Genomic DNA, 27,307 nt, shown 5'->3' on the forward strand with positions numbered 1-27,307 from the left:
TTTATAAGCAATGGAATACTTTTATTTGAAGTATTATGACAATCAAATTCCTACAAACAATAATGTGATAATGACCAGATATTCTGTAATGTCAAATGAGGGTTAAATATTGTCAGAACATTGGGAATGAAACCTCTGCTCTACTTAATAGTACCATGGGTTCTTTTATATCCAACTTAGAAGAATGGGGCCTTGCTTTAAAATATCAATTGAAAGATGCACTGGGACAGAAATCCAATTTTACAGCCCACCTGAGAGTGGAAAACCATAGGTGTAGACCTTTCAGCTTTTCATTTCTACTCTGCTATTCAATATAATCACACTGGCCCTGTATCTCAATGCCATATTCCTGCTCTTTCCTCATGGCCCCTAAATGCTTTAATAAGACCTTATAAAGCATCAGTGTCTCTGCTGATTGCAATATGATGTCTGCAATGAAAGTAGCGCTGAGTTCAGGACAAGGACTACAAGTGTTACAAGAAATGTTCTTGACAAATCAGATGTACACAGGAAAAAACATAATTACTTGATAAGAATATTTTGAAGACTAGAATATTGGAAGACTTGATTATACGGGTTGCATCTCTAATCCCTGTGCTCATACTGCTGTCTAAAAGACTAATTAGCGTAAACATATAGATTTACAGTCTTAAAAACATTTTTATTCAATTCTCTTCCCTCATTTTCTGAAGATAATGACTCTTGCTGGAATGTAAATCCACCAAATGTTGACAGCCATCTATCTTACTCAATTAATTACTTTAAACTCACAAGCATCACAGTGTGCAGAATATTTGAATATTGGGATATGCTCAATTCTTTTCTCACACTTTACAGAATGCGTAATTGAATGATAATTTAGGTTGGAATCCCTGCCTGATATTTCTTCATCTGAATGCAGAGGTCATGAACATCCCAACTGCCTGTCCAAGATCAGTTAATTCAGCACTGATAAGATCTGTTGTAAGCTTATTTCCATTTTCTTTATTTGTGAAGTCTTCATAAGATATTTTTCTAATTAATTACAAGTACTTCCTATTCTGTTTTATTTTATTCCTATTTAAACAATACAGTGACGCAAAGGGTAATGTGGCTAGCCTAACCTTTGCACTTTGCGTCAAATGGCTTATGGCATATTTTAATATTTCCATTGAACTGTAATTATAGCCTCTGGAGAATAGTGACAGAGCATTGTTACCACTAGAGGGGGAGCACAGGGAAAAGCATCTTTACTCAGTTTGGAGAATGTAGAAACTGTTACTGTAGTATTAAGCTGGAATAGTTGAGGCAAATAATAGAGGAGCTTTTAAAATGATGTTATGCAAGGATTTCAGGGATAATGGAAGAGAAGAATATACTGATTGAATGAAAATGAAGTAGGTCTGGAGAAAGCTCACTGAAATGGACTAGATGGACCAAAGGGTCTATTCCTGTGCTATAAATTTTATGTAATGACTGTGTGGCAAATTTGCACACACAAATTTCTTTATAATAATGGACACTAAAATTTACAATGGGGAGAACTTCAGAAACATAGATATACTCAGTCCCCAGTTCTTATTCCACCTATTTAATTTCTCCAGAAAGTTTAAATACTATCACAATTTGGCATTGACACTGAACTTACCTCATTAACTTCTTCTAAAAATATAAGTGGAAATGGTAAAATGTCACACTAATGCAAGAGAATCTGTTCTTCTTTACGTGCTTCATTCCCAACTTCAGAAGAAATGTAAAGGAAGTTTTAGGTCTCACTTCTGTTGTACATGATAGGCAGGCATACAGAAAATTTGCTTATTATAATAATAATTCCCAAATGCAGATTATACCATGTATACAGAGTATATTCTTTTCACTTCTTTCCTGAATGCACTTGCGTTGTTTTAATTCAAGGTTACTGTCTGGTCTGGCTAGCCATTGTTCATAAACAAAAACTTGAAAGGGTTCAGAAAAAATTTACAAGGATGTTGCCAGGGTTGGAGGATTTGAGCTACGGGGAGAGGCTGAACAGGCTGGAGCTGTTTTCCCTGGAACGTCGGAGGCTGAGGGGTGACCTTATAGAGGTTTACAAAATTATGAGGGGCATGGATGGGATAAATAGACAAAGTTTTTTCCCTGGGGTTGGGGAGCCCAGAACTAGAGGGCATAGGTTTAGGGTGAGAGGGGAAAGATATAAAAGAGACCAAAGGAGCAACTTTTTTACACAGAGGGTGGTACGTGTATGGAATGAGCTGCCAGAGGAAGTGGTGAAGGCTGGCTGGTACAATTGCAACATTTAAGAGTCATTTGGATGGGTATATGAATAGGAAGGGTTTGGAGGGATATGGGCCGGGTGCTGGCAGGTGGAACTAGATGGTGTTGGGATATCTGGTCAGCATGGAGGGGTTGGACCGAAAGGTCTGTTTCCATGCTGCACATCTCTGTGACTCTCTTAAAAAAAATGTAAACAAGCTATTCAGTTGTGGGTGCTAAATTCAATCCTGTTTTCATTTGATATTCAAATACATTTTCTAGCAGAATGATTGGAATACCATTAGGAGAAGCATCCTTAGCTAATTTCTGGCCTACTCAAACAAGGGGTGCTAGACCAATTATAGAACTAACTGTTGTCCTGGCCAAAATCAGCTTACTCAAATTACCAGGGATGGTCACTGGAACCTTTGGATCACTAAGTTTTGGATCTAGACTAATGGTTCTTCACCAACTACTGCATCATCAGTACAATGTATCTGAAAGTATTTTTCCACAAAGAGGTTGCTATTCCATGAACATTACTGTCCCAGGGGACATTAATCACTAAATTTAGCTGGGGGATTTGTGAAAACATCTCATTGAAAGGCTTCAATCAGCTAAACATTCTTTATTCACTGACCGCTGATTGAGATAGAAAAGCAAACATTTATTGAAGAAAAATATGCACTGTTGAATATTATGTTTTACAGCATAAGTAACATAGTAAACAGGTTAGTGCTGATAGAGCACATTTATAGTTCAACACATCATAGCTTCAGCAGGGTAAACATAAAGATAAAGGCTGAAGCTTTAGGTATCAACTTTCAGCCCTGAAACTGTGACATGTCCTTGGATGATTCAAGATGAAACTGCTCCTGAGATGTCACATTCTCAGGGTGCTCAAAACAGAGCAGAAGTTTGTCAGTAACTTTAGCAATCCTGAAACTTTCCACAACTGCTAGTCTCTTTCACATTTACATCAAGAGAAAGAAACCTCACATGTACTGCATAAATACTCAAACAAACACTGTATAAGGACATTAATCCAATTATGAACACAAATCTTGTGTTGCTCACAAATCCAAATACAGTTGTGCTGATGTGATACGTCTGTGATTGACAACGTTATTGTTGCCAGGTAATGTCTGGCAGAGGTATGTGCATTTAGACAATTAAGAGTTTTCTGTCTTGTGGCCATCTGCTCCACACAACATAGTACCCTCTCAGTGGCAGCAACAACTCCCAGTCAGGACCTTAGATTGGGAAACTCCAATAGCAATTGTTCCGCAGTGTCCGGTTGTACTTCCAATAAGATGGTGTGGAATTTTTCAACCTAGGAGACATTACAGGTATTGATCAGCAAAGATAACTGAGAACTGGATGAAATATACAATAATTTTATTAAAACCTTTATCAGTACAAATTTTTATGCTCATCTTGTTGAAAGATGTCAGTGCTAGGAAAAGGAACACTTCTCATGTTAGGCATAATATAAGCCACAAGCACTCCGAGGGAAGGTACAAATGAATGCAGATTAAAGCTTGATCTGAAATACTCCATTAAGTATTACATAGTCATGTGCATCACAGATTTGATGCCCAGCAAATGTTCTACAATGTCCTCTACAATGTTCCATCAAGATTATTCAAATCAACTGTTGCACAACTGGGCAAAGATTAAAGTTGTTTTAACTTGCTCCAACAATGCTCATCAGCACCCGCTTTAAAAGAACATTGCTCATTTCCCAATCTCAGATAGGACATTGATGGGAACACAGCAATTTGTCTGAGCATTACTGGTCGTGGGTAATAGGAAACAAATTCAATGAGTCTCTACTCCTAATCATTGATTTTAACTGAGAAGTGAAGTTGGACAAAATGATGCATCAGGGCGAAAGTGAGGACTGCAGATGCTGGAGATTAGAGTCGAGAGTGTGGTGCTGGAAAAGCACAGCAGGTCAGGCAGCATCCGAGGAACAGGAGAGTCGATGTATTGGGCAAAAGCCCTTCGACAGGAATATCTTCCTGACGAAGGGCTTTTGCCTGAAACATCGACTCTCCTGCTCCTCGGATGCTGCCTGACCTGATGCGCTTTTCCAGCACCACACTCTCGAAAATGAAGTATCAGGCTCATTGTACTGCCCACTATGTAGAAATATCCTACTAACAATTAGTGACTCGGCTCTGCAGTGATGTCACAAATTATTAGTAGCCACAAAACCAAGACCCAGCAAGAAGTCTACCATTTCTTATGAGATGGTTCAAATGCAGAAACTCAGTGAGAAGAAATCAAAACAGCCCAGCAGTTTTACACTGAAATTAGCTCTTCTAAAGACATGCATAGTCCTTGCAAAATCAGCATCTACTTTTCATTTTTCTTCCTTCTGTAGCAACAACCCACAAATTGTTGCACAATTTCAGAGAAAACTTTTAAATGCAAGAAATACAAGGCAGACATGAAGAGATCCAGAGAGATTAAAGCATGCAACAACATCCTTGAACTTGATGAGCATAAAAATTTATATCAAAAATATTTAATAAAATCTGGATAAAGGCAAGACAGATCCTGTAACATCTAAAAAAAAATGAAAGCTCTCCATTGAAAAATTAACCCTTTATTTTCACATCCTGATGAGCCCATGATCTGATTCCAGCATTTTCCGTATTTAAGCCTGATCACTTTGAAGGAGAGATATCACTGAAAGTTTAACACTCTTTTCTCTCATAGTTAATGACTTGTGCTGAATTAAGAACTGAGGGTAAGGATTTGCTAAACTTTCAGCAGCGCATACTAGGGCACTCCTGTGCTGTAATTTTACTATGGTTCAAAGAATCAAGGATGATATTGAGTAAAAGGACCAAAATGCTTTTGGGACAAAGCAAGATGCAATTAATATTCTCTGTATTTTATGATTTGCAGCAAATGCAAATGTTTTTGTGCCACTGCAAATTAATGGAATTACTATACTTTATAAGCATAGAAACATTATTGTTCCCTTTGCTCATCTTTTGTAAATAAGGACTAATGCATTTGTATAAAATTACCAAAGTGACCTCAGCATTTAAACATTTCAGCACTTCGCACTTCATACAGAATGAAGTAAATTCTTGCAGCAGAATATGATCTTGAAAGCTAATTCATAAATCTGCAAAGTTTTCCAAACGCTTCTAACTGACTGATTTGGTCTTCCCTTTAACTGATAAATATAGAGCTGTAACATGGAGCTTCCTGGTAGTCTCTCTCTATTTCAATAATCTTCGGCATTTCCATTTTTCCTACCAAATTGAATAATCTCAGAGTATAATGTGGGGGAAATCTATCTGTTAGCTTTCTGCAGCCTATTTACACTGTCCTCACAGGTTATTCCCCCATTAGCATGGCATCTACAAGAAAATTGGATTTTATGCTCAGTCCTTTCAACTAAGTTATAGGTGTAGACAATACATCAATTTCAACAAGCTCCAGTCCTGCCTTCAATCTGTTTTGACAACTGTAGCAGTGAGTGAAAAATCATGCTATTTCTAGTGAAGTCTCAACAAGTTGGAACAGTCAGTCAGAGGGGAATGTCAGAAAAATAATTAAGAACAGCAGAATTCCATAATCCCAAAGTCAGAATTCTACCAAGTGGCTGAAATCCCTCATACCTGAAAACAAGTCATGCAAATATACTCACAGCTGTATGATACTGAGGGAGGAGGTGGCGAAAAGCAGAAGTACACATTTCTTGGCTCAGGAATCCTTCTTTAAAGCTTTTTGATACAATCTCCTATAAGTACAACAGAGAGAATCATAGTTACCACAATGCACCATAATGATGCCGAACCAAAACCTGAGCAGTTACATGAACTGAGGAATTGTCAAACACACTGTGGCTAGTGATTGGTTTATAAGCAGCAGATTCAAGAAGCAACATTTTCAGAAGAGGTAATCTAAGTACAAGTGCTCACTCAGTGATCTCTATATATTCAGCGTCATCTTTTCTTTCCCATTACCAATTGCAACATCCATCCTCCCTCTGTTTATCTCCTCAATTCCCAGTGTTGCTCTCACTCAATCTTTTTTAGTTTCCTTTCACCCAACCCACTGTTACCTCTATCGCCAGTTTCTTACGTTTCAGAGATGGTTGTGACAATGTCACTGAACTAATAAATCAGAGGTCCAGGGCATTACTGCAGTGATGCAGGTTCAAATTCTACAACTGCAGCTGGTGGAATTTAAAGTCAATGAATAAATTGGAAATATAAAGCTCAGCTATGGTAACCATAAAACTACCAGCAACTGTTGGAAAAGGCCATCGTTTTTTTAAGGAAGAAAATCTGCCATCCTTTTCTGATCTGAGCTACATGTGACTCCAGATCCACAGCATCATGGATAAATTTTAATTGCCCTTTGAAATTGCCCTAGAAAGCAATTAGAGCATGTGTGTGTGACAAACGCCGACCTTATATGCAAAGACCATATCTCACAACAGAATAAATTTTAGAAAAACCGAAAGCCATTTATGGAGAACAGAACTTTAGATTTTTATAAATTGTTACTTAAAGATTACAACCATGCATTTTCTAACACCAAAACCAGAGTGTCTATTTTTAAGGGCTCCAGAGTGAATTCTCAGTTAACACCTAGAATTTCCAGATATTTAAACACAATTAACATGCACTGTTAATCCTCTAATATTTCCAATATACATCCATACCTTTCCAATGTTCATGAAGATTTCAGAGAGAAATTCACAACAGATATCCAGGAGAATTTTCAAGTGAAAGTCTCCTTCCCGCTGTTTCCCTTTCTGGGCACCAGATATCGGAGATGGCACAGACCACTTGTCTGTGCTTTGTCTCCTTGTTCTCTCTGATGGTCTCTTTTGAGATTCTTCTGCATAGAACAAAACTCGCAGCAGCGTATCAAGCAAAGGAAGGTCTGCACCAGATATAACACACAGATGAAGAATACTGCAACTTAATGAACCAAATTGAGCAAAGTACACAGTGGGGGTTTAAACCATCCATTCACTTCATGAATATTTAGCCTAATCTCCAATTTTGTTTTGTTAATTACCTCTGGTTACTGACCTTCTCGTCAAAGACTAGTTTATATTAGTCACTCTATCAAAATTCTTCATTTTGATAACTTCTCTGAACCTTCAATACTCTAAGGAGAATAATTACAATTGCTTCAGTCTCTCTCTGTAACCATAGTACATACCTGTGATATCATTCCGAGGTGGTGCTGTGGTAGTAGAAATATTACTGGAGTAGTAACCCAGAGATCTAACCTAATGCTCTGGAAACATGCATTCAAATCCACCATGGTAGCTGATAGAATTAATAATTGCTAATAATGCTCAGCATGAAACCATTGTTAACAGGTCTATAAACCTATATAGTTGACTCATGTCCTTTAGGGAAGGAACATATTCTGGCCTCTGTGTGACCTCAGACTCATTGCAATGTGATTAACTCTTAAATGGCCTATTAAGTCATTCAGTTATACCAAAATGCTATAAAGTCTAAAGGAAAAAGGAATGAACCAAGTGTTGATTTAGGAATGATTGTTCAGCCTCATTTCCCCCCAGTCTAAATTCATTAAGCTGACAATAACCAATTTCACTTTCACTTATATACAGGTTGAGTGTTTACCAATAACAAGATAAACATAATAGAAATTATTGTAAGGAATAAAAGATTGTAAGAAGTCAACAGTTGAATAGAGATACAGGAAACTAATTACCACTCAGATTATGAATCCACTCAAGAAGAGAACTACGTAATAATGACCTGCTCTTAGAACAATTGTTTGAGATTGTAATTCTCTCCATTTGTACTTGGTTTGATCACCTCATTAAAGAAACTCATTACCGCCCACAAGATGTCAGAGTCAGATTTATTATGCCATTTTCTCCCACCAACTCTCCCAGTACACATTGAACTCACTCACTTCGCTCAATCTTGATGTAATTCTCCTCCATGCATGATGCAAATATTGCTGAAAGGACAGCCAGAGTGGAGGACAACACACTTGCCTGCTCCTCTACAATGATAGCTGGGTCATCATCCTGACAAAGATCAGTGCGAACTATGTCATACAGTAGAGTCCAGGTTGCCTCAGCCTTGTCTGGAGTTCTTACTACGAGAAAGGAGATTCATTGTGACGTAATCAGCAAACACAACTATGCCTGAGGCAGAGTTAAAGACACAGGAAGTCAGAATGGTATATTTTAATCAAAGTGCCTCTCCGTTGCATAGTGAAAACCCCTGCACGGACAGAATTCTTGTTCTTACATTTTCTTGAAAAAAAGTAAATTTTAGGAGTTCCATCAAAATCAAGTTAAGGTATCTCTGTATAACTTGTGATGGGAATTTTCCCAGTATTTTTCTTCTAAGGGGTTAGTTCCTTACATACTGCTGCTCACTGTGACCTGTTCCATAGGGCAGCCTCTGATAACGCCCATCCCATTCACATTATGATCTTCTATGCTCATTAATCCTGTAAAACAATGAATGGGATTAAAGGAATCCAATTTCTACAAATGTACTTGACATTATAGATATCATCTGGCATAGTCTAATGGGACTGCTGTAGGTGCAAATGCAAAATAACTTGATCCCAGATAACCCTAAATTGCCTTTTGCTTTTTTTTTATCATAGTGAACCTATACTGCAGTCAGCCAGAAGTGCAACCAACAGAAGTATTTAAAATATTAAAGTGGAACAGGATAACTAGAATTGTTTAATTATTACAAAAGAAAGAGAAGCTGCTAATGAAGACACCTTGTATTTCATATTGCTTCGAGGACACAGGCTTTGAAGGATAATTGTCAAGGAATTTATTACAAGTTTTGCGGACAAAGCTGGAGTAGTTTCGATAAAGGAGGGTTCACTGTGAACACTGGATCTTATTTTTAACGAGACTTACTGGAAATCACAAGACGGTTTCATATGATGGATGATAACTGCTTGCTTTGCTATCGATGCTGCTGAAACTGTTTTATCTAGCTGAGATGGAGGAAAAGATGCTAAGGACAAGCTGAGTTGAAGAGAAACTGCTGAGATCAAACTGCTCATTTCTAAGATGAAATCCTCTACATAGGTTCATGGTGTTCTGAAGCATTCAAATGCGGATTTGCGATGCCAAGGCTATGGACCACGCGTTTGAAAATGGCTTTAGAAACTCAGGCAGTTGTTTTGACTGGCACAGACACTGGTCGAAAGGCCTTTTTCTGTGCTGTAGATCTCAATGACTATGGCTATGACACTGAGGGTGTAACCTTTTGAAAGAACATCGCAAAATGGCATTTTCTGAGCAAACTACATCATGCATGACATCAGAAACAACTGTGCATGATGAGTGACTTAACCACACAGGCCAAAACATTACAGCAACAGACTCTGACATACTACGCTTTATCCTTTTGCCTTCAAGAATAACCCATTGGCCAGAGTTTGTTTTTCAGAAGATTATACAGGCTGAATGCTTAAGTTTTTACAGAGAAATGTGTTTTTCATTTTCTTAAAATGTGTGTGTATGTTTTCAACTCTGTTTTTATGATATTTAGAGAAAATCAATTGTATTTCTGTAGTAGCGTATATTAATCAATTATTACATTTTTACAGATGATAAATCTGTAATTGTGTTTATTAAGAAGCTGAGTTTCTAGATTTTTTTGTCTAAAACCTAATATATCATATATGGTATTCGATTATCTTGGGTAATGAAATATATGTATTTGGGTTTTATATTGTGACTCGAGGAGTTGCAGGACTAGAGTAATGGTGTATTCCTCCAACCTTAGTTGCAACAATGCTCAAAAGGAAGACTGTCAATAGTTGTTTTAAATACTTAAATGGACCTAAAATGATTATGTAAAATCACTTTTACAGAGCTGATTGGTTCACTTTTTTAAAAAATCAGTGGGTTTTCATGGTGAAAGTTCTGATTTGTCAAACAAATTTCAGCTCAAAAGCAGGCATGTTTGCATTATGAACACATGACACACAGATTAATAGCAGGAAGTATGTACACTATTTTAATGTTGGCAAGGAATATTGATGCAATTTGAATAAAAAGTAGAATTTCACCATTTGTAAACATTGAGAACAATGGGAGAGATATGAAAGAATTACAGATATGAAATGTTGAGAATAATTACCTATTGCCTGCATTCCTCCATCTGTTGTAGTGAGCAGCTGTAGTATATGCATGTAAACGTCTAACCCTTCAATACTGTCTGACCTAAAAAACAGCAAATAGCAGAGATCAAAATACACTGACCACCATCCTATGCAAACAGCAGCAATTACAGGTCACTATAATTGGACAGATTTGATCTCAGGAATACTGGTTGTTTAGCACACAAACTACACATCCACACTTATACCAATTTTACATGCATGTTATTATGTGTGTCAAGTCTCTCAGATTATCCATTATCTGGATTAGAGTGGTGCTGGAAAAGCACAGCAGTTCAGACAGCATCCAAGGAGCAGGAAGTTCTCCAACCTGTGATCCCTATCTACAAGATCCTCTCCAAGTCACTAATACTCTGACTTGGAACTAAACCACTGATGTTTTGCCCACATTGAGTCAAAATCCTGGAACCTAACAGCACTGCAGGTACCCACCCCTCATGGGCTGCATTATTTCAAGGGGACTACTCACCAGCGCCATCTCAAGGACAATTCAGGATTGGTAATAATTGGCCAGCAACACTCACATTCCAAGAATGAGTTAAAAAGAACCTAAATTACCGATGTTTTAGCATCTCACAAAACTGTCCAGGAAGTGCCCAAGTGAGTTGCATTTCATTATTTGCTATCAGGGTCTTATATGAACTGGAGCTCTTGGCTTCTTTGTATTAGTTTTTGTGTTCAGCAACTTTTTTTGTAGTACACTCCATTTACATTACCCGTTATGAGCATCAAGCACACTGAGGTCAAGTGTAATTTAATACTTGTTCAACAAACTGAGGACAATTCTCAACATTGCAATGATATGACCTTTTACCATTTTCTAACACCAACTACTTTGTGGTTTCTTAGCGGCACCGCCGATTCAAGATTATGTAAGGCAGAGTTTTGTGCTGTGATTTCCTAAATCATTTACAGTCAAGTTAGGAAACATTCATACCACACTGCAAATTGAAATGCCAAAAGTCATCAAGAGACTCATATAGTTATAGATTTAGACAGCTCAGTTTTCTTTAATAACTTCAAATCTTAATCTAGTTTTGTGCGTATTAGAATTTCTATGATTTTAAATAAATTTAATTAGTTGTTTTAGCTTGCATTACTATGCAATATTTTCAGTTATTGATGTAATTTGGAAATATAGTTAGCATTCTACATAAATTCCAATTTGGCTGGGATAAGAGTCTCTAGTACAAAGCAAAGTGTAAAGTAATGCACATTGCTGATAGTTAACCAAACTCAACAGAAAAACAGCAAAATATTCCAAGAGTGTAACAGCATATTTTACACTGTTTGATTAGAGTTTGTGTGAAAGTTTTATACATCCATTACTGAAAAGGCAGACATGAGCTTGCTTTATGATCCAACATTAGGCAACTCCTTTAGATTCTACAGTTTCAGGCTAGATTTTCTGCTGAGAAATATGGACTGGGTTAAAGACACAGACTTCTAACAATGAGAGTACTACCATTAACAAAGACTGAGCAGCTCCCACAGTTCAATGTAACACTGTACGCTTATCTTTCAAAAATGCATCAGTCCACATGTCACCTTGTTTCAAATTCACATGTACAACCAAGTGACAACAGCCCCCACTACCTAAATTCTATCCCCACAGTATATAACTCATCAATTACTGTGGGGGGGGGGGTTGGAAGAATCTGAAAAAGAGAAGGAAAGTTTAATAGAATAAAGAACTGTGTATGCTGAAGGTCTGAAACAAAACCAGAAATTGCCTGAGAAACTTAGCAGGTCTGGCAGGATTTGTGGAGAGAAAGCAGAGTTAATGTTTTGAGTCTAATGACCCTTTTATCAGAACTGAAGGCAGCTAGGAAAACGTGGTAATTATACTGATGCATAGGGGTTGGGAGGAGATAAAGGAGTGAACAGATAGGTCTGTAAGGAGCCCAGAGACGAGAAAGTTAGGCAGACAAAGGGATGGATGAAAGTAAGCCATGGAGTAAGAAAAGCAGATCCTAGGGTCTATAAGTAGATGAAAATGAGCTGCCTGTGCTGAAAGCAGTGCTCAGACTCTTCAAGCATTGAACTTGATATTGAGTCCTAAAGGCTGCAGGGTCACCAAGTGGAAAATGAGATGCTGTTCTTCCAGCCTGTGCTTAGCAGTCTTAGCAGGCCCAAGACAGAAATGTTGCCCAGAGGCCTGGTGATGAGTTGAAGTGGTAGGTGACTGCAGGTTTGAGGTCATTTTTATGGATAGAACATAGGTGTTCTGCAAAGCGGTCATCCAGTCTGCGTTTTGTCTCCCCATTGTACTGGACGCCACGTTGTGAGTAGCGAATACAGTAGAGCAGATTGAGTGAAGTGCAGGTAAATCACTGCTTCACCTGAAAGATGTGCTTGGAATCTTGGATAGTGAAGAAGGAGGAAGTAAACAGGCAGGTTCTACACCTTCTGCATTTCACAGAAGGTGCCATGGGGTATAAAGAGATGTTGGCAGTAGAGAAGGGTGTCCTCAAAATGCTGACAATGGAGGGGAGTGGAATGTGTGTCTTGTGGTGGCATCTCTCTGGGGGTAGCAGAAATGGTGGCTTATGATCCTTCAGATTCAGATGTTAGTGGGGTGGAGAGTGAGGACTGGAGAACGCGATCAGTGTTGTAGGAGGGAAGAGGTGATGGCAGAAGTGCGGCATCATCAGAACAAATGTGATGGTCACAGAGATATGGGAGAATGGGATGGAGTCCTTACAGAAAGCTGGGTGTGAAGATGTATAGTCCGGGTAGCTGAGGAGTCACTGAGTTTACAATGGCCAGTGGCCAGCCTATCCCTAGAAATGGAAACAATGCCAAGGAAGTGAAGAAAAATATGCAAGAAAATTTCATTGGATTTATATTCACCATACAAAAACTATGTAAACAGTGGCTAAAACCCTCTTCCCAAAACTTACCTGAGTTGTCTGGCTGCTTCCAATAAGCAAGGGACAAATGCAGTTTCAGTTGAGTTTTCTTTTTCTATAGTTGATGCATCAGCCAACCCCTTTGACTCCACGACCCAGCTTAGCATTAGTTCCTTGTCCAAATCAAAGAGTTTATCGACCACCTCACCAATCTTCCCCAACAAATCAGCTGAATCAGAGAAAAGAAATTACCACCAATCTCAAAGCAGTGCTGTCAAGCCTGATTCTGACACCCAGACATCATCAGCACATGCTACAAATTGGATTGCAGTACTTATAGCTCAGGGCAATACATACCAAAGACAATACATTGATAACACCACTGTCCAAAAAAAACCTTGCAATTATGTAATGCTTTCAATTATCTTAGTACATCTCACAGTGCTTCACAGCTAACTGAAGAGTAACCGCAGTTTTAATATAGGAAATGCAGCAGACAATTTACGTTCACTAACATCTCTCAAACATTGATGACAAAGACCAGATGATTTGTTTTTATGAGTGTTGGTTGAGGAATACATATTAGCCAGAAAACAGGGATAAGTCTCCGACTTGTTTTTAAAATAGTACCTTGGGATTGTTTAGGATAACCTGAAAGACAGACGTGGCCTTGATTTACAATCTCATCTGAAAGTCTGTATCTTGAAAAACAGGGGATACACCTACATACTGCCTTTAGATGCTAACAGAGTCATACAGCATGGAAACAAACCCTTTGCTCCAATTCCACTGCACCAACCAAAGTACCCTAAACTGATCTAGACTCATTTGCCAGCATTTGGTCCATATCCTTCTAAACCCTTTCTATTCATATACCCATCCAGATGTCTTTTAAATGCTGTAATTGTACCGGCCTTCACCATTTCCTCTGGCAGCTCATTCCATACATGCACCACCCTCTGCGTGAAAACGTTACCCCTCAGATCTCTTCGAAATCTTTCCCCTCTCACCTTAAACCTATGCCCTCTAACTTTGGACTCCTCTACCCTGGGAACAAGACTTTGGCTATTCACCCTATTCTTGCCCATCATGATTTTACAAACCTCTGTCAGGTCATCCCTCAGTCTCTGATGCTCCAGGGAAACAAAGCCCCAGCCTATTCAGCCTCTCCCCACAGCTCAAACCCTCCAATTCAGGCAACATCCTTGTAAATCGTTTCTGAACCCTTTCATGTTTAACAACATCTGTTTTGTAGGGGAGACCAGAACTGAATGCAATATTCTAAATATAGCCTCACCAATGTCCTCTACAGCCTCAACATGATGTCCCAACTCCTATACTCATTGTTACGACCAATGAAGGTAAGTGTGCCAAATGCCTTCTTCACAACCTTATCCACCTGAGACTCCATTTTCAAAGAACTATGCCCCTGCACCCCTAGATCTCTTTGTTTGGCAACACTGCCCACGGAATTAACTGTAAAAGTCCTACCCTGGTTTGCCTTACCAGAATGCAACACAATTACTTAAATTAAACTCCACCTATCACTCCTCAGTCTATTGTACTGAGATAATCTTCATTGCTGTACACTACACCATTAATTTTTGCATAATCTGCAAACTTACTGATCATACGTCTATATTCACATCCAAATCATTTATATAAATGACAAAAAGCAATGGAATCAACACTGATCCTTGTAATACATCTCTGGTCACAGGCCTCCAGTCTGAAAAACAACTCTCTACTGCCATACTCTGTCTCCTGCCTTCAAGCCAATTTTGTATCCAATTGGTTAGCTTCCCCTGGATTCTACATGATCTAACTTTGCTAACCAGTCTATCATGCAGAACCTTGTCAAATGCCTTGCTGAAGTCCATGTAGACAATGTCCACTGCTCTGCCCTCTTCAATCTTCATTGTTACCTCTTCAAAAAAAACTTAATCAAGTTAGTGAGACATGATTTCCCACAAGTAAAGGGTTGACTATCCCCAATCAGTCCTCGTCTTTCCAAATGCAAGTAAGTTCTGTTCCTCAGAATCCCCTCCAACAATTCACCCACCACTGACAAAAGGCTCACTAGTCTATAGTACCCAGTCTTTCACTGCCATCTTTAAAAAATGATGAGACAATATTAGCAGCCCTCCAGTCTTCCAGTACCTCACCTGTGGCTGCCAATGATACAAATATTTCTGCAAAGGGCCCAGACTGTCAGCCCAGTGGTTAGCACAGTCGTCTCACAGCACCTTCAACCTGGGTTCAACTCCACCCTCAGTTAACTGTCTGTGGAATTTACACATTCTCCCCGTGTCTGCATGAGTTTCCTCTGGGTGCTCCGGTTTCTTCCCTCAGTCCAAAGATGTGCAGGTTACGTAAATTGCCTATAGTGTCTAATGGATTAACTATAGGAAATGCAGAGTTACAGGATAAGATAGAGGGTTGAGTCTGGGTGAGATGCTCTTTGGAGGGTTAGTATAGATTTGATGGGCCAAATGGCCTGTTTCATACTGTAGGGATTCTATGATTCAATCTCTTCCCTAGCTCCTCCAAAGGTCTGGAAACACCTTATTAGGTCCTGGGGATTGATCAACACTTATGCATTTTAAGACCACCAACACCTTCACTTCTGTAAAATGGACACTTTTCAAGACATCACTATTTATTTCCCCAAGTTCCCTAGCTTCCATGTCCTTTTCCACAATAAATAGTGATGCAAAATATTGTTTACTATCTCACCCATCTCCTGAGGTTCACACACAGGCAGCCTCGTTGATCTTTAAGAGGCCCTATACACTCCCTAGTTACTCTTTTGCTCTTATGTGTTTGTAGAATCTCTTTGGACTCTCTTTAACCCTATTTGCCAAAGCTTTCTCATGTCCCCTTTTTGCCCTCCTGACTTCCCTCTCGAGTATACTTTTACTGCCCTTATACTTCTCTGGGGGTTTCGCTCAATCCCAACTGACATATACCTCCTCCTTCTTCCTTAATAGTCATCTCAGATTTCCTACACCTACCAGTCTTGCACAAATTGGAATATACTCTCTCTGAATTCTCATTACGTCATTTTTGAAGGCATCCCACTTTTCAACTGTCTCTTCACCTACAAATAGCCTCTCCCAATCGGCTTTTGAAAGTTCCTGTTTTAATACCATTAAAATTGGCCTTACTCCAATTTAGAACTTTAACTTTTAGATCTGGTTGATCCTTTTCCATCACTATTTTAAAACAAAAAGAATTATGATCACTTGCCCCAAAGTGCTCCCTACTGACATCTCAGTCACTTGCCCTGCCTTATTTCCCATGAGAAAGTCAAGTTTCGTTCCTTTTCTAGTAGGTACATCCACATATTGAATAAAAAAATTTTGTTGCACATACTTAACAAATTCCTCTCCATCCAAGCCCTTAACACTATGGCAGTCTCAGTCTATGTTTGGAAAGTTAAAATCCCCTACCATTATAACGCTATTATTTTTACAGGTATTTGAGATCGCCTTACAAATTGTTTCTCAATTTCCTGCTGTTTATTGGGCGACTTACAGTAAAACCCCAATAAGGTGATCGTCCCTTTCTTAATTCAGTTCTACCCATATAACATTATTGGACATTCTCCCAGGAATATCCTCCCGATGTACAACCAGTATGTTATCCTTAACAAAACTGCCACTTCCCCGTCTTTCTTGCCTTCCTTTCTATCACTCATAAAGCATTTGCACCCAGGAATATTAACCTGCCAGTGTTGTCCCTCTGAGCCATATTTCTGTAATAGCCTGATATCCCAGTCACATGTTCCTAACCATGCCCTAAATTCATCTTATGTTTCAGCTAAGATTTCCTGCTGAAATCCCCAGAGTGGGTTTGAATTCCCAAACATCTAACAGTGAGAGGACTTCCACTAACTCAGGACTGAGAAACTCCCACAGGTCAAATGTATCACTGCAAACTTGTCATTCAAAGAATACATCAGACTCTGCACCGTTTCAAATGCACAGGCATGCACACTCATGCAGCCTCCTATCCTAGCTTACAACCTTCCTTCCAAACATCCCAAAAAGCCAGGCAGACACCTCTCAAATAAAAATCAAGAGAATGAAAACAAAGGCAGAGTTTGCCACCACATGGGTATTGAAGAAATGGCTTTCACAAAAGAGTAAACCACTTACCATTTGTGGAGCTCTGCATTATGAAACATACACTCTCCCGAACAGAGTGTTGCTTGTGGATTTGATCAACCCAGATGCTGGACACATCTGGCTGAGAAAGACAGCCCAGTATTAACCTGCAAAATAGAGGCATTAACCAGAAAAGGGATCATTATCAAGATGCCACAAGCGGCATTAATGTAGCCTAGTATTCTTAGAATATCAACATCGCAAGTGACAGACCTATGTTCATTCTACAGCACACAATGCCCCCTCCAGACACATTCCATGGTTGGGTGGATGATGGTTAATTCTATTTTTAGTTACTTCTCATAGTTCAAGTCAACAGATAGCAAACACTTTTATATCTTATTGAAACCGTTTATGTTCATATCAGTTATGTGCAATGAAGAATCATGCCCAGGTCCATGATCAGGATCAGATGTTCTGTGATGACTGACAACAAATTCCACACCAGGCGACTGACTGTGTGGAGTTTGCATGTTCTCCCCGTGTCTGCGTGGGTTTCCTCCGGGTGCTCTGGTTTCCTCCCACAGTCCAAAGATGTGCAGGTCGGGTGAATTGGCCATGCTAAATTGCCTGTAGTGTTAGGTAAGGGGTAGATGTAGACGTAGGGGTATGGGTGGGTTACGCTTCGGCGGGGCAGTGTGGACTTGTTGGGCCGAAGGGCCTGTTTCCACACTGTAAGTAATCTAATCTAATCTAATCTAATCTAAATATATTGCCAATTCAGATCAGATCATGCATCTCATCCAAACTGAGGAATGGCTCGTTTCAGAGTTATCGAGCACAGCAGAAGTATGGAAAAGGTTAAATAAAAATATATAAATCAGTCAGCATCTGATAAAGAAAGATAGGTTAACACTTGTACTAGGATGGCGCCTATCTGCCAGCTTTGCTGACATGCCCCATCCAAAACACTGACCACACTTGGATGCACGTTTCCATGAATCAGACTTCATACCACATCCAGGAATATAATGTAGCCACATTAGCTCCATCTTCTCAAGTAAGTCCCTCACTATTTTAACTTGATTCGATATAGTTGTTCCTTCATCATTGCTGAGTCCAAAACTTAGCATTCCTTGCTTAACAGAATTATGGGAGCACTTTCACTATCAGCACTACAGCAGTTTCCAGAGAAGATCCATTACCAACATAATAAAGTTCCATATTAAATTTTCCTTATACGTACAGTTAATTCATGAAGTCATTTAGCTAGAAAGTAATCAGGTATTATGTGACCTTTATAAACTGAGTGTGCACGGTATTCAAAAATATTCAAAACACTACCTGCTAGTCTCCAAAAGAGTAGGTGGGTCAGAATCTCCTAGTAGCAACAGCAAAACATTACTGTGGAAAAGGAAAGAAACAGGATAATCAACAAAATTGCCAATTATTCTAAGACACATCTCAAAATCCAACAAACCTTATGACATTTTCTCCCTAAATTCTTCCCTCTTCTCCTGTAGGTATCATCTTTTGCCAATATAGAATCGTAGAACTGTTACAGGAAGCAGGCCATTCAGCCTATCGGGTCCACACTGACCCTCGTGAGCATCCCACCCAGACCCATCCTCCTCTCCCTGTAACCTTGTATTTCCCATGGCCAATCCATCTAACCTACATATCTCTGAACAAGATGGACGATTCAGCACAGTAAATCCACCAAACCTGCAAATCTTCAGAGTGGGAGGAAACTGGAGCACCCGGGGATAACCCATGTAGATAAGGGGAGATTGAGCAAACTACAGTGAGTTGCCCAAGAGGGGAATCGAACCCAGGTCCTGTGAGGCAACAGTGCTAACCACTGAACATGCCACCCACCATAATTTACATTCCTAGAACAACTAGAATAATGATAGTGTTTATAAAGAACCACAGAAACAATAAAACACAGGGAATAAACTCCCAAATAAAAGCAAATTACTGCGGATGCTGGAATCTGAAACCAAAAAAGATTTTCCAGCATTTTCTCTTTTGGAATAAAATCCCAAAATTCTTCTCCCACAGGTTTTAGATTCAATAAATTATACTGCTTCCTTTCTTAATCAATATCTTATACTCTGCAGCTATAAAGAGCACCTTCTTGCTGAAAAACACCTTCAAATAAAATTAGAACTTCTAACGAAAGTTGGCAAACAACGTGATTCTGAAACATCAATCACTGATCGCATGGAATATTTAATTTGATACAGCAAATCTATGACAACAATACAAACTAAATCCTAAAACGTTTAAATGCTGAAACTCCAGCTTCAAAAAACTCACACTGTTCATCCTAGGTCAAATTCACTTCATCATTATCCAGCTGCTTCACTTACTGAAATGTTGTTAGCAGGTGTAGATATTTATGATTCAAAATATAATGATTTGGATGAGGTAACAAAATGTAACATCTCAAAGTTTGCAAATGATACCAAGTTGGATGGTCCGATGGTGAACTGTGATGGTGAAATGAGGCAGAGATCCTTCGGCATGATCTGGACAGGTTGGCTGAGTGGGCAAATCAATGGCAGTATAATCAATGCAGTATAATTTAGGTAAGTGGAAATTTATTCACTTTGGAAGCAAAAACAAGAAGATAGACTACTACCTGAATGGCTATAAATTGGGAGAGGGGAGGGTGTAGCAGGATCAGGGTGTCCTTGTGGACAAGTTGTGGAAGGTAGGTATGCAGGTGCAGCAGGCGGTAAAGAAAGCAAATAGTATGTTGGCCTTCAGTGCAAGAGGTTTTGAGTACAAGAACAGGGATATGTTGTTGTAGTTGTACAGGGCCTTGGTGAGGCCACGCCTGGAATACTGCATGCATTTTGGTTTCCTTTTCTGAGGAAGGATGCGCTTGCTCCCGAAGGAGTGCAGCAAAGGTTTACCAGGCTGATTCTGGGAATGGCGGGACCAATATATGAGGAGAGATTGATCAGGTTAGGATTGTTTTTGTTGGAGTTCAGAAGAGTGAGGGGGAATCTCATAGAGACATAGAATTCTAACAGGATTAGACAGGGTAGGTGCAGGGAAGATGTTTCTGATGGTGGGTGCATCCAGAACCAGGGGTCACAGTCTGAGGATTCGGGGTGGAGGGAGATGAGGAGACATTGTGGTGAGCCTGTGGAATTCATCACCAGAGGAAGAAGATGATGCTAAAACAGTTAATATATTTAAGAGGCAGCTAGAGATAGCACTAGGGGAAAATGGGATCAAAGATCATGGGGAGAAATCAGGGTGAGACTGTTGAGTTGGACGATCAGCCATGAATGTGACAAATGGTAAGCAGGCTCAAAGGGCTGAATGGCCTCCTCCTGCTCTTATCTTCTCTGTTTCTATGTAACAGCAAAGTAGATGCCACAAGTATCTCAGGGGATCTGTAGTTGGAGTAACATTGCAATACAGTCTCGGGGTAAATGCTGCCTCTGCCTATTTGAGTACCTCAAATGTTTCTACACATGTATCACAAACATCATGCACTGAAACAGCTGCCAATTTTTAATACTGGGAGTCTTCATACATCTGATCACTTCAGGTGTTTCATACTACACTGGCAAACTTTGTGCTATTAATCACAGTACCAAATAACACTAGCACAGCATAGTAAGATTCAGATTTAAGTTCATTTTTTGCAGGATTTATTTCTTATATCTGATAGGCCTGAGTAAAGCATCGTCTACTTAGTGCTTCAAATTAAGTAGCCAAGTTTACTGGTTAACTGATTCTATCCAGAAAGTAGGAGGGGGCCTTTTTGATGATAAACTGAACACAGGAAATAGATTTACAGAGTTCCTATATGTTGCTTCTAAAATTTCATTAACTTTGGTGCCGTTATTAGAGGTTACAGAGGGGATTGCCTCTCTGGTGTACAATGAAGACTCTAGTAACTGAAAATTTCAATTATGATTTGTCCAGCTCATGCTCCACGTACAGGAGAGCTGGGGAGAACAACAAAAGGGAAATATTCTATGCTACGGGCTTATCTTCAATTCAATTTTTATGCCAGATTTTCCTAACACCTACTGCGCCAACAACACTCCCTAAGGATGGGAGTTAACGTTCTTACTAGTTATTTATGGAAGGATGTGTACCATAGCTTGTATACAATACTCACACAAGATTATCATTATTACTGATTGCCTGACAGGTCTCCTTGTAACAAGCCATATTTCCCAGGATACCAACGCAAATCTCCTAACCGCGAAAAAGAAGAGACTTTATTAATCAATAACACATCACTGTTGCAGAAACAAAATGGAATGAGAAATGAGCAATGAGCTGAAGGTCACTCCTTCCTCAGACCATTTACACACTATCCCAGCATGAATTCTGCCCCAACATTTAATTTCTAACAGGTAAGTACTATTTAAATGCTCTCTTGTCTTCAACATCATACAATCTTAAATCAAAACCTATCCCACTTCCAGCAGCACACAGAACAGTATTCTGTGCAGAATGTAAACATAACCATTTAGCTCATTCATTAAGTGACTTAACTGTACATTTAACACAGTACCACAGCTTTTTCTGATAGTTGTATTTCCACGGTGAAGACTTTGATTCATACATGTTAAGTTCTTTTAGTTAACTACTTACAAACCTTCACCTCTCTTCGTTTCGAAGTGGATCATTAAAACAATGAAAAAAACTTCTATCCCAAGGTGTTTCACGGGGGCATTACAAACCAAAATATGGAACCAAGCCACATAGGGAAATACTATGTCAGAGCTTTGTCAAAGAGTTAGGTCTTAAGGACTGTCTCAATAATGAAGAAGAGGTAAGGAAATAAAGAGGTGAAGATCAGTGAACTCGGAGTGGTAGGGGAATATAACTTGGGGTAGCTTAAGACATAAACAACAGTTTTGAGAAACCTCAAATTTATTGAAGGTAGAATGTGGGAGGACAGCCTGGAATGCATTGGAATAATTAAGTCCAGAGGTAAAAAACTGATAACAGGGGGTTTTGGCAGCAGAGGCTACATAAGCAATGCTACGGACATGGAAGTAGGAGGCCTCAGTGGTGGCATATGTAGTCAGAAACTCATCTCAGTCAAAAAAAGACATCAAGATTGTAAATGGTCTGGTTTACTCTCAACCATTCACCGATGAGAAAGGTAGAATTTGTAGTTTGGAAATGGTTTTTGCTGAGGGGATCAAAATCATGGTCTGTCCAATATTCAATTGGTGGGCATTCCTGCATCTAATATTCAATACAAATGAACAGTCTGATAATTTAGCAACGGTGGCAGAGTTGAGAGAGATGATGCTAAGGAAGTGTGTTGTAGTGTACAAGCGAATGAAGAAGTTTGGTTCCTGGAAATGTTGCTGAGTGACAGCAGCATTGGGTGGCCATGCCAGAAGTAATGTTGCACGAGCAGGAACAAGGACCAATCTAATGGATACCCCAGATATGCGCAAGTTCCAATAGATCAGAATGGAATCAGATGTATGCACCAGTTGGGTGACAGTCAACAGGTATCAGCGAAGGATGCTGTAGTTAACTCCACTGAAGACTTCAGACAACTCAAGACCAATGAGAAGGAATAATTTAATGTTGTTATAGTTACTTAGAATGTCATTGTGACTGTTGATCAGACTAATTTATTACAGCAGCAAAGATACAAGGCTGATTGGAAGGATTGAGGAATTCAAAAATGGAGTTCTGGGAACGCTGGGTACCAATTTAAGAAGCAATAACACATTGAAATATTTTAGGAAATTAAAGGTTGGCTGGAGATTGGACTGTAGTTTGAGAGGACAGTTGGGACAAGAATTTTGCTTTTAAGGATGATGATAGCAGATGTAGAGGAGAGAAGGAGAATACTTGAAAGAGAAAGAACAATTTTCATTATTGATTAATATAAGTATCTGGAGGAGAAGTTGGGTAGTCAGCAACTTAGAGAGAATAAGGAAGCAAGATGTGGGTTGTATAGTTAAGATAAACTTGGAGAAGACCTAAGGGATATATGAGAGAGAAAGGAGAAATGTGTAAATTCGAGGTGGGGGCAAAAGGGAATTTTAAGGAAGTTTGCCTGGGTGAAATGGAAGGTGACAGAAGCAGCTGTTCGGATGGTTTTAAAATCATTGACAAAAGAATCAGGCGATTCTCCCAACAAGTCCACATCAACACTCCAAAGAGTAAGCCAGACCCATTCCCTGACATTTACCCCGAGTAATACACCTAACCTACACATCCCTGAACACTGTAGGCAATTTAGCACAGCTAATTCACCTAACTTGCACATTTTTGGACTATGGGAGGAAACCAGAGCACCCAGAGGAAACCCACGCAGACACGGGGAGAATATGCAAATCCCACACAGACCGAGGGTGGACTCAAACCTGAGTCCCTGGCGCTATGAGGCAGTAGTGCTAACCATTGAACCAGTGCGCTGCCCCCCATGAACTCCCTGCATTTATTGCTGGAATCAAGGAAATGGGGAGAAGGGTTTAAAAAGATAGTTTGTTGTGGAGACAAGAAGTCAAGAGATAGACCTTCATTCTAGGATGATCCTGGAATAGTAAGAAGCCCAATAATGCTTTAGGTAATCCAGCCATACCTCACCATAACTAGCTAAATTAGTTGTGCATTTTACCCATTCAAGTCTACATCCCTTGGACTTTTGAAGAGTGGTGGACATCTACCATGGGGACCAGGGTAACAGACAGTAACTGTTTTTTTTTGGAGACTAGGGTATTACAGGTGGAAGGGAGAGTGCAGGTGATTAGATCGGTATCTGCAGAAATGTGGTGAGAAAAACTATTTTCAGAGTGTAATGCACTTCCTTTTAACCAATATTCTAAAGTTGCTGTCCTGAGTAGCTATCTCCAGAACTCCAGATTAAATAACCAGGAAAGACACTCAGCTTATGTCTGCAGAAACCATACAGATAGTTATCTCCTCATAAAGGTACAACCAGGTTGCCTTTTGATCCTGATTATTAAAAAAATGGTGGTTGGCATCAGCTAATTACCCAGACATAGGATAGTAAGTGGAGAACCATGTCTCATTAATAACCAGATGCGTATCATGCCCAAAAGTTAAAAGGTATTGCAAAATGGATACCATGAAATTGCTGCAAACTACACATAAATTATCTATATCTAAAATTAGATATCTATGCTGGAGAAGTTTGATTGCCAGGTCTCTCACTCTCCCAAAAACTATAAGTATTGAGGCTACCATACAATAAACTAGACAGGAACACATTACGTTGCAAATAACCCTCACTTACTGCAAGCTTCACCCACCGTTAGTCGGGGACACTTGGATTTACCAATGATCCCCAGCAAGATGTCTGTAGCATTGAATTCCTGAAGAAACACAGCAACATCCTGCAGCACAAAACACAAAGCTTAGTGAGTAAGCAATAGTGACATGCATCTGAGTCAGTAGACAGTACCCAAACATCTGATATTGACAGGAACAGCCATCATGCATGTCCTAAGGTTAAGAACAGGGCAGTAACCTAGCCTTTTAAGCTGCATGGTCAACGACTATAAAATGGCTGCATTTCAAAAAAGCACCAACCACCTAACAACTCAGCAAACACGACCTGACCTATATCAATCTTTTCTACAATACAGACTACAAAGCTATGACTGGAAAACAAAATGTTCACATGATCATTTGATCACACAGTGTCTTTTTAGTCAAGAGCTGGTCTGGCAGTTCAATGTACTGTGCTATAGTAAAAGAGGAAAATTAATTGGTTGATGAATTCACCACAAGTCACCCATTTCATTTAAAGCTCTCTCAGTGAAATGAAGCAACAGTGAAGTTAAAAAAAACCAGAAGCAGAACAAGTCAAAGCTAGAGATTAGTTCATCTTTCTTTCTCACTGCAGAGCTTGATTTTTGAGCCAGCAAAAGGAATTTAAAGACGGAATAGTGAATAGCAAAGACTTTAGATATAGGAAGGATATTCTTTCCAGATATATCAGTCACCTACATTCAATCAGATAACATTAACCATCACATTGAAGGATCTGATGGAGATCCATGATTACCTCATCCATTGACATGTCCCACATTTTACAGATCTCATTCTCCAGATCTTCATCCAGTTCTGTCTCTGTTCTGGAATCTGATCCTTCTGCCTCTTCCCCTTCTGGACAGACAAGCTGAGAAAGTGAAACAGTTTACACATTTAGCATGTCTCCTGCCATCGGGTACTATGTTGTTGTGCATACGTTTTCTTGCTAGATACCCCAGTAAAATCTGTAATTGCAATACAAGTTCTGTGCTCGGTGTCACAAAGGTCATGATATTGTATTGATACAGATATGAGTGTGGGTGTATGCACGTCATGGCCTTGACATGCTTCCCATTAATAGGCTGCTCAAATAATGTCAGGGATCAGCATGAAGCCAATACAGTCAAACATGCACATCATGGTCTACTTGACAGTGCACTCTGCTGGCTTTCTCCCCTTACCATAACCCTACTTCATTTTAAGTGGAATCAGGTAACTCAGCACAGACCAGTTATAACTGTCTTACAATTTATTTACAATTGAGTCAACTTTGTTCAATATACTTGCCATTTGAGTCTTCTGAGGAGCGAGGAAATTGATCAAATCTGCATTCCTACCATTTCAAAATAGGAACTGGGTTTTAATATACAGTGGCAAAAGTACAGAATATAAATGTTACCTCAATCAGCTTCATGAGTGTGCTGAACAACCAGTGCTTGCTGTACACTGTGTTCCCAATTGCATCAACTCTGGTTGTCTCATCGATGCTTTCATCACTTGGTGGTGGAGATGGGTTGCGATCCATCCCAGCATTCAGAATGTTTGAACAGTGCTACTGTGGGAAGCATAAGTATACTTCATTAATGCAACAGGAGGGTACTCCATGGATGAGAACAGAATCTGGCAGTAGACCTATACAACTTTGCAGACATTAGGAAAGAATATCCATAGTACGAACACAGACTATACAGGAAATGTAATTACACCACACTGCAGTTTAACCAATTAAAACTATACTGTTTAACAAAGCAGCTTCCAGGGTAGATAAGGGCTTGACACCATTCAAGAAAGAGCAGCTAACTTGACTGACATGCCATCCACAAACATCCACTCCCTCCACCACTGATTCACAGTAGCAGCAATGTGTGTGTTATTTACTAAGTGCACTGCAGAAAATCCTTGAGGCTCCTTAAGCACCTTCCAAACTCTCCATCACTACAAGTTCTATGCTTGGAGTCACAAAAGTCATGATATTTTATTTATACAAATATGACTGTGAGTGTATGCACTCCATGGTCTTGTCATGCTTCCCATTAATAGGCTGCTCAAATAGTGTCAGGGATCAGCACGAATAATCAAAATTAGATTGGGATAGTTGTACTAAAAGATTATATAGGCAAAAGTCAGAGATCTTAGGTATACATCAGTACGTCAAAGTTTTGGGTGTAAAGGAACAAAGTCTTAACATTTCAGGTGTGTAGCTATTTATCGTCCTCCAAACCTGAAACGTTTAATCTGTTCCTCTCTGCTGACGCTGCCCGAGTTGCTGAGCATGTCCAGAATTTTCTTCCCAAACTCCAGTCTTTTTTTGCGCTCATTACGAGGACTCGGATACAGACCGAGGTGACTGTGATAAATAATTTCTGAGTGAAGGTATGGATAGCTGTGCTCATCTCACTAAAGTATACAGGGTCACCCATGACCATAATAACCAAGTGCAGGAATGAACTCCAACAGACTCACTTTTTGCAGCAACTGCTCTTCTCTCACAGGTTCGGGTTCTCTCATTCATCAAAGCAAAGAGGGAACTCCAATTCATCACCAATCAATAACCCAATCCTGATCCCATTCCTCTGTGCTCAGCAAAACAGAAACAACACAGGCCCTGGGAGCCGTTTGATCCTCACCTCACAG

At 39.5% G+C, this 27,307-nt stretch overlaps 1 protein-coding gene across 4 annotated transcripts; it reads right to left on the bottom strand.

Annotated features, from left to right (window-relative positions):
• Positions 1-27,307, bottom strand: saal1 (serum amyloid A-like 1). 4 transcript variants are annotated; one of them, XM_072592082.1, is made up of 14 exons: positions 27,137-27,307; positions 26,073-26,228; positions 25,428-25,541; positions 24,670-24,753; positions 21,534-21,613; positions 18,728-18,787; positions 17,435-17,550; positions 13,326-13,503; positions 10,383-10,465; positions 8,635-8,718; positions 8,170-8,358; positions 6,929-7,152; positions 5,906-5,998; positions 1-3,565 (listed from the first exon to the last, which is right to left on the bottom strand). In XM_072592082.1, exons 2-14 carry the CDS (start codon positions 26,196-26,198, stop codon positions 3,479-3,481), a joined length of 1,518 nt encoding a protein of 505 aa, XP_072448183.1. In that variant the 5' UTR covers positions 26,199-26,228; positions 27,137-27,307; the 3' UTR covers positions 1-3,478. The 4 variants fall into 4 exon arrangements, 3 of the variants coding, with proteins under 3 accessions (XP_072448183.1, XP_072448182.1, XP_072448184.1); XM_072592081.1 differs by having other exon boundaries at positions 26,073-26,225; positions 27,137-27,304; XM_072592083.1 differs by lacking the exon at positions 8,635-8,718 and having other exon boundaries at positions 26,073-26,225; positions 27,137-27,302.

The sequence above is a fragment of the Chiloscyllium punctatum genome, chromosome 22 (assembly GCF_047496795.1).
Source record: "Chiloscyllium punctatum isolate Juve2018m chromosome 22, sChiPun1.3, whole genome shotgun sequence".
NCBI classification, from domain to species: domain Eukaryota; kingdom Metazoa; phylum Chordata; class Chondrichthyes; order Orectolobiformes; family Hemiscylliidae; genus Chiloscyllium; species Chiloscyllium punctatum.